General features: G+C 61.5%; 4 protein-coding genes across 4 annotated transcripts; all 4 read right to left on the bottom strand.

The window, feature by feature from the left end:
• Nucleotides 1-528: 528 nt before the first annotated feature.
• LMJF_24_1200 (conserved hypothetical protein) lies at nucleotides 529-1,503 on the bottom strand (the record flags this gene model as incomplete). Its single annotated transcript, XM_001683584.1, has 1 exon — nucleotides 529-1,503. The coding sequence occupies one exon, from the start codon at nucleotides 1,501-1,503 to the stop codon at nucleotides 529-531; it is 975 nt and encodes a 324-aa protein (XP_001683636.1).
• Nucleotides 1,504-3,307: 1,804 nt separating this feature from the next.
• On the bottom strand, nucleotides 3,308-4,249 carry LMJF_24_1190 (conserved hypothetical protein; the record flags this gene model as incomplete). Its single annotated transcript, XM_001683583.1, has 1 exon — nucleotides 3,308-4,249. The coding sequence occupies one exon, from the start codon at nucleotides 4,247-4,249 to the stop codon at nucleotides 3,308-3,310; it is 942 nt and encodes a 313-aa protein (XP_001683635.1).
• A 971-nt stretch (nucleotides 4,250-5,220) lies between these two features.
• LMJF_24_1180 (conserved hypothetical protein) lies at nucleotides 5,221-5,979 on the bottom strand (the record flags this gene model as incomplete). The annotated part of the gene is made up of 1 exon (XM_001683582.1): nucleotides 5,221-5,979. One exon carries the CDS (start codon nucleotides 5,977-5,979, stop codon nucleotides 5,221-5,223), a length of 759 nt encoding a protein of 252 aa, XP_001683634.1.
• Nucleotides 5,980-6,546: 567 nt separating this feature from the next.
• On the bottom strand, nucleotides 6,547-10,299 carry LMJF_24_1170 (conserved hypothetical protein; the record flags this gene model as incomplete). Its single annotated transcript, XM_001683581.1, has 1 exon — nucleotides 6,547-10,299. One exon carries the CDS (start codon nucleotides 10,297-10,299, stop codon nucleotides 6,547-6,549), a length of 3,753 nt encoding a protein of 1,250 aa, XP_001683633.1.
• Nucleotides 10,300-12,872: the final 2,573 nt, after the last annotated feature.

Genomic DNA, 12,872 nt, shown 5'->3' with positions numbered 1-12,872 from the left:
GGAGGGGGGACGGAGAGATCATTGAGAGGGAAGGTGTATGAGCGGTTGCATGTGAGGACGTTTGTGGATGTGGTGCAGCAAGCGCACGGAAGGGGATGGGGAGAGAGAGAGAGAGAGGAGAGGCTGGAATCGTGAAAGCGGAAAGAGAGAGAGCGCCAGTGTGGGGCGTGTTGTGGCATGCACGGGGGGGGGTGTTGGTGGAGGAGGGGGTGGAGGAGGCGCGGTGCTACAGCCAGGGAAGTGGACAAGTTTCACGATGCCACCCACGGATGCTGTTCGTCACCGCACCCACCAACGACCTGCACTTTTTACGGAAAAACAAACATCGATTTCTTTTGCATCGCTCGTCGTTTGTCTTCGCTTGTCCCAGCAGTGTATATCAGCGAGAGGAGCCACACACACACACATACACACACACACACACACACACACACACACACACACACACCGTCACGTGGAACTCAACGAGGAGGCGGGAGGTCGATGGCGAGCGTCCGGGAGCTCCAAATCTATCGTTCTGCGTCCTTTTCAGGGCTGCAACACTGGAGGCAGTGCAGTTGAGAAGGACACAACGGTGGGGACGCGGAAGCGCTGAAGCACGGAGGTCCCGCTGCTGTACCCCACTCGTTGCGGGATGCCTTCGTAGAGTGCAATGCGTGGAGACACATACACTGGTATCGGCTCCGACATGGTGTCTTCAACTGGTGCAGACAGCGCCTCCCTTGCTTCCCACGCAGACCGCCGCGTAGTGCTGTTGCTGCTGTGCTGCGGACGCCGAGCCCGTTGCCGCGCCTTTAACACGTTAAGTCCCCGATGCGTGTGCATGACCCCGGCGCCGCTGCTAAAGCTTGCGCCTTCAGCGTTACCATCCCTGGGGGCCTCTGCGGCAGCCTGCGCTGCGCGTAAGGCCGCGGCACGCGCGTGCGCCTCCGCGAGACGCTGGCTGCAGGGTATTGTGGGGACTGGCCGATGACGCACCCGCTGGCGTAGGTCGATGATATCATCGCTCCCGTCCTCGTCGTCCTCTTCCTCCCCGTCCTCGTCACCGTTCTCAGGGACGGCTCCATCCTTTCGTGGCTGCCGCTGCCGAGGAACTTCGTCGGCGTCGTCGGTGCCGCGCTGTCGCTTCTCCTGCCTCTTCGTGCTTTCCAATCGCTGCGCTCGATCACGCGCCGCCACCTTGGAGAAGTTCTGCGAGCGCTGTAGCTTCTTCCGCCGCTCCAGCTGGCGCTCCTGCCGCTCTGCACGGCGCATGGAGGCCTCCGTCTCCACATCCTCTCCCTCCAGCGTGCCGCCAACCTCCTCGGCGTCGAAGTCGCTCTCGACCTCGTCCACCGTCTCCTCGTCACTACTGAGGGTGAAGCTTGTGTCGGAGGAGGCGTCACTCAGCGCCTGCAGTGCCTTCTCCTCTTCTTCATCCAAGCCATTCGTCAGCAGTTCCTGCAGGCGATTCCCTGCATTGGCGCGTCGCGGCCGGTTGACGACGTCATCGGCCCATTCCATCAGCACCCCCGTGTGTCTGCGTACACGCGCTTGTCTCGTTTCGAGCTCGATGGCGAGACGGTACGGCGGCTGCGGCAAGGTGTTTCTAGAACATACACCGAGAGTAGCACGATACAAGGCCACGGTTTCTGTTGTGTGTGTGTGTGTGTGTGTGTGTGTGTAGGGGAGGGGAGTGAGAAGGAAACGTGCGGGTAGCACAAGAACAGAAAAAAGATAAGGGGCATTCACAGAGTGCGAGTAAGGATGCAGAGAGGTTTCGTGTGTAGGCTTGTGTACGTCTATGCGATACTGGATAGCACTCCTTTCTGAGTACGGCGAGTGTCTGTACGACTGTAGTCCGTGGGAGGGGAAGGGAGAGGGGGAGGGCGGTGGTGGAAGCTCTGCTGAGCTAACAAAGACGCCTTCTGTCCCCAGCAGTTCTGCCTGTACGCCCACACACACTCCCGACGCGTGTTTGACGACCCCTTCCTGTGCAGCGGGCCTATAAGTCCGCTGCTTATCCCCTCTTTCTCAGACACACACACACACACACACGCACACACATATCTGCCGCACGTTGTCTACAGTGCCGAAAATGTAGGCTTGCCCACATCTTTTCGCTTCGTCCTTCCTCTGCGTTCGTCCAGATCAAGAGTGCCATAAGAAGGCGTTCATCGCTACTGCCTCTGCCACCACCGTCAGCACCCCTAAGCGGCATCCCCGTAAAGCACCGCAGCCCCTTTACGCTGCTACGAGAAAACAGCGACCACCACTACCACCACCACCACAACACAGCGCGGTGGCCGTGTATGCATGTGCGTGCGTGTTTGAGGAGGGGGAGGGGCGGAGGTGAACGCGCGAATTCGGCATCGATGAGAGGCACACACACACACACACACACAGCTACACGTTTACACGCACACACTTACGACAGATAAAAATCTGACGGAATAGAACGAACGTGCGTGGTGTGGGCGGGGGGGGGGAGGCGTTCGATAAAGCTCCTTCGTGTGAAAGATAGTGTTCCGTGCACCGCCTCTCCCGCGTCACCGGCGCGCAGCACGAGAGAGGAGCGGAGGGGGAGAGGCAATACCGAAAGGAAACAAAACGCGAAGCGCGTGATCCCTCACTCTATCGGTGTGTTTGTGCGTGTTTATGGGCGCGTGCGTGCGCACCCTCCCGAAGGACAGAGGAGGTACAGAGAAGGCTCAAGGGGCGCCCTCTGCTTACAGTTGAGGAGATCTGGGAGGGTGGATACACGTACGGACACGCACACGCACACACAGACGCGAGTTCACTAACACTCACCCGGCCTCGCAAGAAGAAATGGGCTGCGGGGAGGGGAGGGTGACTGGAGCAGCTGCGGGTAGACACGCAGGACAAAGTCAGATGAAAGTGCTGCGAGGGGAGGGGCAATAGGAGGGGGGGGGGAGGTGCGCTCAGTGTTCAGCTCAACGGCCAACTCAGGAAAGAAAAAGAATTAGATCCTTAAGCAACTAGCTCGTGTCGTACGATAGACGTGTCTTGCCTCCCTAAATCTCTTTCGGAGTCAGCACCAGCTGTGGGCGCCCCGGCGCATAATACACATCATCCCTACACGTCCGCCTCGTACTAACTGCTCAGGCACCGATATCAAGCGCACAGACAAGTCGGAGTGGTATGGTATTCACGGCATGTTGTCGGTCGTGTGTGTGTGTGTATAGGCGCACTTGGCTGCTACAGCGCCTTCCTCAGCTTCTGCTGATCTTTGTTCTTGTGCCGCACATGCGCGTTATCTTTTTGCATTGACGCGTGTTGTTCTTTACGTGTGTACGTACAGGGGAGCTTACCGGTCCATGTTGCCCATGATCTGCGCGATGCGCACAAAGATGTTGATCACGTTCAAGAACATCTGCAGTGCGTCCTGCACGTGGTCACCAGCCCCGCAACGAGCACGCTCGATCATGGCCTGTGTGTCCACCGCCACCATGACTGAGAAGATGGCAAGACCGCCGTAGAGGATAAGCGAGTGCGCAAAGGCGGTGGGGTAAAAAACGTTCAGCAGGGAGATTGCGACCATGCCGATCAGTGCGCCAAACAGCGGGCCCTGCCACGCTACCATGGAGGCACGCGGTGCCAGGTACGCCGCCGCGCTGAAGCCGCCAAAGACGGCAGCGGTCAGCAGAATCGACGTGGTGAGCACGCCCTTCATGCTTGTCATGAGCACGAGCGGGGCAATCGCCATGCCCTCCAAGAGCGCAAAGGAGAAGAAGAGACACAACTTCAGCGACGGGTTCGCCGGTGGGGCAAAGGACAGCCAAAGCAGCGGCACGAAGCCACCGACCATCGGGAGCCAGTACGGGATGGCACGTCCCATCGGCGTGGCCACCATCAGGAAGCTTCCGAGCCCCGCCGTCAGACATGCACAGCCGAGGAGAGTGTACACGCGGGCGAGGTGCTGACGCACAAACGGCGTGAGGCTGTCCGCCTGGCTGCCACTGCTGCTGCCTGGCCAATTCATGGGGGTGCTCTTGCTTTGGATGCTGTCGCGGCCTTGCACGCGCATCTGGTGTGCGCGGGTCGTCGTGGTGTAGCCGCGGAGCACGCTCTGGAGAGCGAAGGAGGCGGCCGTTGTTGCCGGTGCGGTCGACGCCCCGCACGGCAGGTTGCGACACGCCGCTGCCGTGGGAAGGCTTGGGGCAGGGCAACTACTCATCCGGTTCTGCTGCATGCGGAAGGCCGACGCGAGCGCCGTGGCGCCGACGCGGCTGTGCATTCGCTGGAACATGGCGTGTGCGTGCGCGAGGAGGTAGCGGCGCTGGTGGACGCAGCAAGATGCTTTGCGCGTACGTGTATTGGTATAGAGCGAAAGGGGAGAGACCGTAGGAGGCTGTTAGTGTGCTCACCGAGGGTGTTGTGAACGGATGGTTTTCTATGAAGTGCCGAGCGCAAGAGGTCCGGCCCGCGCGTGCGCGGGCGTTGCACACATCCGTGCAATGCGACCATCAGTCGGGAGAGGAGGGGGCGAGGGACAGGGAGCACTGATGGAGCAGAAGCGGAAGCAGCACCAACAGCAGCTGCTCGTATTATTGGCGTGTTAGCGATGCTGTCACTCATGCCGTCTTTTCATGCGGAGGCGCGCGAGGGCCTATGGGAAACGAAGGGAAGGAGATGTCGCGCGCTTCGCTCATTCCGTATGTAAGGGATGGCGCGAAGAGGAGCAGCGGAGGGTCGTGTGTGTGTGTGTGTGTGTGTGTGTCTGTGGAGTGAAAAGCTGCGGATACGAGCAACACCACCTCACTGCCCCCTTCCACCGCCACCCAAAACTAAAGAACCGCCACATCCCGCGTCGCCCTCTCCTCCTCCATCTTCACTGGGATACAAGGGACGACAGAGGAGCACATAGGCCACTGCGCCTCGGCTTCTTCCTCCGCTGGGACACGCCCTCGAGAGTACACGAGAGCAGGCGGGGGGTTCGGTAAATCGAGTGTGTTACGGAAAGACAGAAGACGCTGGCGTGGGCGTGCAGTGCTCAGGTAGCGAGTCAAAGGAAAAAGCGCGCCGACATACACACACACACACATGCACACATGCACACATGCACACATACACACACACACACATGCACACATGCACACATGCACACATACACACATGCACACATACACACATGCATGCTCGCCCGCGCACTGCACACCCCTACAGACGTCTTCCACCTTTTTTTTTTTTGCTCTTCTTCCGTCGAGAGTCGAAACTCGGTCAGCGCGTCGTTCGGCCACGACTGCCACCCTTGCGCTGCTGCTTCCCGCCGAAGCTCTTCTGCTTCTTTGCCCCCGTCTTCTTGCCTCTGTCACTGCCGCGACCGGTACCGCCACCACCGGTAGCCTCGCGCTTCTTCTCCTTCGCGCGGATCTTGGCCTCCTTGCGCGCCTTCATCGTTTGCTTCTGAATGGACCGGTCCTTCACAACATTCTCGACCGAGTCCTCCAGGTGCCGGATGCGCCTTGCCCACCGCTTCGCCGACTGCCGCTTCTTGCTGCGGCGCCTCGCGAGAGCCTTGGCGATGCGGTGCGGGTCGTCCTTCACCTTCATGCCAGCGGACCGCTGCATCGCTGCGGTGAGCAGATCCTCGCTGCGCATTTCGGCACCTTGTCGTGTGTGAAGCATGCCCGCATGCGCAGCGGCCTTGCGACGCGCCTGACGCAGCAGCGACGATAGCTCACGCACACCACCACCGCGCTTACCGAGGCTCTTCATTTCTTGGAACTCGAAGTTGCCGAACGAGAGGTCAAGCGGGACGACGTGCTTGATGGGCTGCGCCATTCGATCCTCGACAGAGACGCGGGGGCGCGTGGCCTCGCGCTTGCGTGACCACGCGCGAGACGAGGCGCCGCCGCCGCGCCCTTGAGGAGCGAAGGGGCGCGCGCCGCGGTGGTCGGAGTCGTCGTTGCTGTTTGCGCTGCCGTTGCGACGCCCCTGCAACGAGGCACTCCCCTTCGAACTTCGCCTGCCCTTCATCTCAGCAGTGCTTCGGGCGCCCTCGGCCTCCTCTGACTGGCCGCGCATGCACGCGTGGGGTGCGTGAATGTTTCGAAGCTTCTCTTGGGTGGGATATCAACAACCACAGCCACCGCCGCACACACGGGAGCGGGCCCCTGTGCACACCAGCGTGCCTGCCTGATCGTTGCACGATTTCTTCTTCCCCCCCTTTTTGAAGGAAAGAGCAACACGAGGGCTTTGGAAGAAGAGGGAGGGAGGTAGGGAGGGATTCAGATGTGTTCAGGCCATGGCCAAGCGATGAGGGCGAGGGAGGAGGGTGGGTGGGGGCGGGGGCGGAAAGGGCGAGAAGCGCTTTTCTCGTGTGCATGCCGGTCTCTTCTGCCCTCTCGTCGTTGCTCAAAGAGACCATCCACGAGACGAGAGAGGGAAGGAGGAGCGGGGGGGGGAGGGGGGGGGGTAAGGCATGCCTCACGTGCCGCCGTAAGCCCTTGTAGGCACATGTACGTGTGTGTGTGTGTGTGCGTGCGTGCGTGCGCGCCTCCGCGTGTTTGTACGAAGAAAAGGCGTGGTGTATCAACGCGTGCGCTACAGCATCTTCTCAAGCGCAAGGGCAAGTACTTCCGCCTGCTCTTTGCGCAGCGCCTCGCCGAGACGGTGTCCGTAGCGCTTCATCTTCTCCATCCACTGCATGAGCTCCTCATCATTGTGGGTTTGTGGCAGACGCTCGTGATGCTGAGCTGATGCCTCACCACGGCCCTGTCTGCCCTCGACGCCTGCAATCTTCGCTGTATTCCATGGGGCGCCTCGTACAACCCTCACCGGTACGCTCCGCAGTGTCTCGGGGTCGACAAGGTAGCCGTTCGGTAGCGCACAGCCGATGACCGGTGCCACCCATGAGGCATCAGCCGTCACCGTTTCTCTGGCTACTGCAGCGCTCGCTCTTGTGGTGGCAGACACTGCTGCTGCTTCCACCGGAAGAGGTGACGCACAAGTTACTTCGTTGGCAAAAAAGTCAGCGGTGGCGGCGGAGGTAGCCTCGGTGGAGCCCTGCGGACTTGCAGCTTCCTCTCTAGCATGGGTGGTGGGAGGGATGTTGCGGACACGGCGGTGGTGGTGTGACAGTGACTGCCGATGCGGCCACAGATGCTGCTCAAACGCTTCGCGCACACGCGCGGTGCCGTCCAGCACGAGACTGTCGCAGTGGCCCATCGTAGCGGCGCCAGTTATCATGCCCGCACGCTCACTCGCAAACACCAACTCGATGGGCACGTACCCATCGGCATCTTCGGCGCTGTCGCTGCCGTTCTCGCCCAGCGAAGCTGCAGCAGGCGCTGCGGTGGGGCGTGCCAGTGCACAGACTAGCTGCTCCACCACCTCCGCACGCGTCGCATCCGCTGCCGGTACGTCCGTGATGTACAGCAGAACAAGCGGTGAGTCAGCAGCCACGTCGGACGCCTTCTGACTAGTCTGGCGCGCCACATAGGCGTTGATCTGCTCCGCCATCCATATCTCTCTCTGCTGCCGAGCAAGGGTGCTGATAACCGTGCCCAGGGTGCCGTGCGATCCACTGACAGCTTCTCGACTGCTGGGATTGTCGGCCGTCGTACGCCGAGCGGGCCCGGCGATCGCGCGCGCCGCTTCTTGGAGAGCGCACAGCGTTGTGACGACCACATAGGCATCGTGTGCATTTTCCCACCCGGGCTGCATCGTCCGCGTACCCGAGCGTTGTGTCGGTGACGCCGCGTAGTATGAGTGTAGACCACCCTCTACCTGCACCTCAACACGCGCATTAAAGTACGATGTGGAGACGTCGACCCCAATAGCTGCCCCGGCTGGGTGTTCTCCGAGGTCCGCACTGTCGTCACCGTGTTCAGCCCCAAGAGCCGCTGCAATGGTAGGGGCAGCGAGACGCAGGTAATCTTCAGCAGATACAGTTGCGCTCTTGCTGCGTGTACTAGACGGTGCCGCGTTTAAGGCTGCGAGTACGTCGCGCACCCACGCCTCTTCCTCGAACGGAGTCTGCCCGCAGGCCAGTAAAAGACATGAGTTACTGCCGCGGTCCGCGAGGCACATTCTCGGGGAAGCCGCGCACTTGACGAGGTGCGTCTGCCCCCACTGCACACAGTGCAGCAGCTCGTGCAGCCGGCCCACGCCGCGTGTGGCCTGTGTGTCGTCCTCATCTCGAATCACAGGCATTGGCAGATCGGCGACGCTCGTCCCCATCGCGCCAACCGATGCTGCGTTGAAGCGCGCTGGCTCCGGCTGCACCACCTCGACGTTCCGCTCCCTACACAGCTGTTCCTCGTACTCTGTGAGTCCGCTGGGAACGGCGCCGCCTCTGCGCTTGTTCACCACGACCACGACATCTCGGCAGCCGCGGCGTGCAAGAGAGCCGAGGACGATCTCCAGCGGCGGATACGAAGCCCGCACGTCGTCGCCGTCGGCGTCGGCAGGGATGGCTGCCGCGCCCCGAGTCTCGCTCTCAGCTCGGGCAGCGCATGACGCCGAAGAGCTTGGCGGCCACAAAACCACCGCTGGCGCATCGGGGCAGAGGTCACCACTACCGCCCTCACCTGTCATGTGCTGCTCCCAGTATCGGTCCAGCAGCTCCTGCATGCGGGCATCAAAGAAGGCGGTCTGCACCAGCCGCGGCTGCACTACTGCCGCGTAGTACCGGTTGACAAGAGCGACGCGGGTGCGTCGTGCCGCAGCGGCGCCGAGGTTTCCTTCAGCCGTTCGCGGTCCCTCAGTCGGGGCGGCAGGGTCAGCGGGCAAGCTGACGACGGAGGTGAAGAAACGAAAACGACGCCGCAGCACATGCGCGCACCCGTCTTCTTGCTGCTGGAAGAGACGCCACATCGCATCTTCGTCGTTGCCCACCACGACAAACCCGTTCCCGGAGTGCGGCGTCAGTGGCGTTGGTGCCTGCGTGACGGCGTTGTTCTCCTGCTCACCGTGGCCGTCGCTCCGTGCAGCTGTCGCGACGTCGGCTGCACGACGGACGCCAGCCGGCCACAGCGTATTGCACAGGATCTGGTAGAGCCGATTCGACCCAGCAAGTGGCGCTTCAAGCAAGCCGCGGCGGCCAGAATCGGCGCTAACGCACTCCAGCTGAACGTCTTCCGCTGAGCCACCGAGTGCACGCCCGCCGCTCTCCATGGACGCCTCCGTATGTGTCGCCGCACGTGGAGGACACCCCGTGGCGTGAAAGATGCACTCGTACCCATTCTCCGCTGCGAAGCACTTCCAGCGCTCCTTCAGCTGCAGCAACGACGTCGGCGCATCGTCAAGAGTGTCATCCGTGGGCATGGTAGCGTCCTTGAGAGGACGGCAGAGCACTTCGGCGTCCTGTCTGCTCTGTCGGGCCTTCGTGGCGGCCAGGGACTCTGGCGCCGCTGCTGCTACTTCGCCCATGTCCACATCTGTCTCGCTGTTGTGAAAAACCATGATGGCATGAAAGAGACACCCGCTTAGTGGAAAGGTGTGCCACGGAACGCCCGCTGGATCTTGCGTAATGTGCGCAAGCAGCACTCCACCGTAGCTACCGCCATCGTCGACATGAGAGACGGATGCGCCGCTGCCACTCTGGCTACTAGCACACTTGCGCAGGAGGTCAGCCGTGATGTCGTACTGATCTGACGGAGAGGCACGATCGTGCCCGTAGCACGAGTGAGGCCGCAGGGGCGCCCCCGTCACGAGGGTTAGCGTTGTGCTGAAGTACTTGCTGTGGATAAGAACTGCGGAGGGGAAGGTGTGGATGACGTACATGCGGTGGCTTGGCGCGCCGACTTCTATTGGGATGACGGTGGACGATGCGGCAGCCTCAGCCTGATCACAATCATCGTCATCACCGAGTCGCATGTAGCCTTCCCTGCCCGGCTTACATGAAGCGACATCAGAGGTGACAGGCGTTTCGTGCGCCGACACTCCCGTCGCCGTCGTGGCCGCTGTCGCCTCTGCACACGCCGCTACCCAAGCGGCCACGACCGCCGCTACGGACGTCCATTGAGCCAGCTCCGCTGCACAACGCCACGAGAGCGGCGGCTCAGACAAACCCCGCGGCAAGCACGCCTCAAACGGTGCGAGGTAGCTCACATCGAGGAGGTACACACGGGCCATGTAACTCAGCAACACGGTTGAGAGGGTGGTTGGGGGAGGCGAGACAGGGATAGAGAATGGGGTGGGTCGGTCGGTGGGGAGCAGCAACGGCTGGGGGGCGATTATCAATGTTCCTTTATACGTGTGTGCATCCGCAAACCATCCGCGTAGCGCACACGCAGTGCAGCGGAGCAAAGGTTGACAGAGAAACAGAGCGCGAGAGGGAAGTTGTGGGTGCATGTCCTGGCTGAGACCCTGCATGTGGGAGGAGGGAGAGGCGAGGGCTACGCGCAGGAGGGCAGGGAGGCGAGCGAAGTGCAACGCGTTTCCGGCACAATGGCGAGAACGACTGCGTTCCCGCATCAGACACATGCGTGAATGTCAAGAGAGGGCAGCGAAGTGAGAGACGCAGCGGCACACCGGTGCTCCCGCGTTGCGACTACGGCCTGCTCCTCTCCTCCGGCGATCCACTGTGTTGCTGTGCCTGTGTCCTTCAAGACATGCGTGCTGAGCTCACCACGTTCGCCTCTCTCGCACCACATATGCTGGCGCACCCGCGTCAAACCAATGACAAAGCCCCCTCCCCCTGCGCACACGCTGCGGGCATGGGAACGTGATGTGTGTGTGAGTGTGTGGGTGGGGGGGGGGGCCTGCGCGTGGCGCAAGCGAATGCAACGGAAAAGGGGCGCGCACTGAGTTGTGGAGGGCGGCGGGGCCACTGAGTGCGTCAGAAAATGACAGCGAGAGGGATCGGCGTACCACACGCAGAACGCCCACAACATAAAAACGAAGGGAGTGACGGGTGAGTGCACGCTCTCTACCACGTGTGCACCACACATACTACTTGACGCGGGAGAGAAAAGGTAGGGATGAGGGGAGGAGAGGAGGAGGGGGGGGCGAGGACTGAAGAGCGACAGGGGCGGCTGCCTTTTCGTTTTGAGCTGTTACTCCACACATCTGTTTCGCTGCCACACAACACGAGCTCGACCTCCCCCCCCGACCCTGCCACAAGCCCCATCGTGTGGTGCGAAGCAGCGCTGGACACGCCACTGCAGCAGCGCGCCCACTTGGTTACCTGAGCACCACCTATGCTTCAAACCCTTACCCACGATCTGCCCCTCGCGGGTCCGCCTCACAGCAGATCCCCCACCAGCACGCAGTGTGAGGGACACGTCAGAGCCACGGCGAAGCTCCGCCCATCACATGGATGGCACAGACGTGCTCGCTGTTGCAGGTCAAACCGACGCAGCGACGTCCACAACCTGGACGACGACATCCGTAAATATACATCGCTCTGACCTCCCCTACCCCCGCCCCCACGCCGTGAGTGCCTGACCCTGTCACCACCAGAAGTGGTCGGACATTGACACGGATAGAAGTGCGGCTGCTTCTCGGCTTCCTCCCTCAGAGTGGTGGTGCTGGACCCTGCGCTACCACGCACTGGGAGGTGTGTGTGTGCGTGTGTGGGGGTGGGGTGGGGAGGGAGAAGAGAGAACATGGCTAGTGCCATCAAGACATACGAAAAACAACGAGAGCAGCAGCGTCATGTCATCCACGAAGGCGGTGACGCGAAGTGGAGGACGAAGGGTTGTGTAGATGATGTAACAGCCACGCACACACAAGAGGCTGTTTCGCAGAGCACCCCCAGTAGTCATGGAGTGACAGTGGAAACCAAGCGCAGGAACTGTGCCAGCCTGTCTGCTGCGAGCTCGTCTTTTACGACGGATACTTCCAAGCGCACACGGCAGCGCATGCATGGCTCAGGTATGGACTCTGACGTTACAGCCGCAGCGTCAGAGGTGGCAGGGCAAATCGAGCGCGGGCGTTCGGTTTTCGACTGCAATGAGACAACGGGCTGATCCAGCTCGGACGTGCAGGTGCCCGCGAAGCTGCGATGGCACGCCGCGTGCCGCATCACAGAGGCCGACTTTCCCGGTGATTGCTTGCAGAGGCGCGGAAGCGATAAGCCCGAGAAGGTGATGGTGCCATCGATCGGTCTCGTCGGCATTGTTTGCGCGTAGTGCCGCTGCTGCGACGCAGCCGGCCCCACCCGAGCACCGGGGCTGGCCGTCTGCGCTCGCTGCATGGGTTGACCTCTCCTAGAGGCCGCTGCTTCTCGAAGCAGCTGCGTGTCAAACTCGTTGCGCCCGACGTAGTACGGCGACTCAGGGTAGCGCACGCCGAGAGTCTCGGGAAGGCGGTGCGTTAAGTGGTTCACGGACGAGTATAGGAACGGTACGCCATCACCGCTGAGGAGAGTTGACGTGCCTGGAGCGGAGAAAGGCAGATACCGCCGCCGTCTCTGAAGCTTTGACGTAGGCTGTGCGTGCGCTGCTGATGCGTGCCTATCTACTTGGAGGGTCGTGGGGAGGCTGTACATGTACTGGTGCGCCAGCAGCATCTGCATGGATGTAGAGCCTGACGTCATTACGTCTAGGAACGGGGGAGGTTTCGCGTGTCTGATGAGAAGCGTGCTCGCCCTAGAATGCAGCACTGCGAGTGAAGGCAGTGGGGTGGATGGGAGAGCACTACCACGCAGGGAAGCAGTCCGAGAAGAGGCGGGGAGGGGGAAGGGACGGATGAGCAGGCGGTGAGCTCGAAGAGGACTGAGGCGGTTGGCGGAGTACCAGCAGAGAGTGGAGGTGTCGTGCCCAGAGAGATGGAGGAAGAGCATCCCGGTGGTGACACCCACGACCACAAGGAAGAGAAGAAGTGGGGGTCACATGGAAACTATTCATGGCGCCGCCGCCCATCCACACGCGTTGTCTGGTTTCTTGGCCAGCATGCCGAACCCTGTCTGAGGTGGTGGCGTG

This window comes from Leishmania major, chromosome 24 (assembly GCF_000002725.2).
Source record: "Leishmania major strain Friedlin complete genome, chromosome 24".
Taxonomy (NCBI): Eukaryota; Euglenozoa; class Kinetoplastea; order Trypanosomatida; family Trypanosomatidae; genus Leishmania; species Leishmania major.
This window is presented reverse-complemented; position numbering and strand designations above follow the sequence as displayed.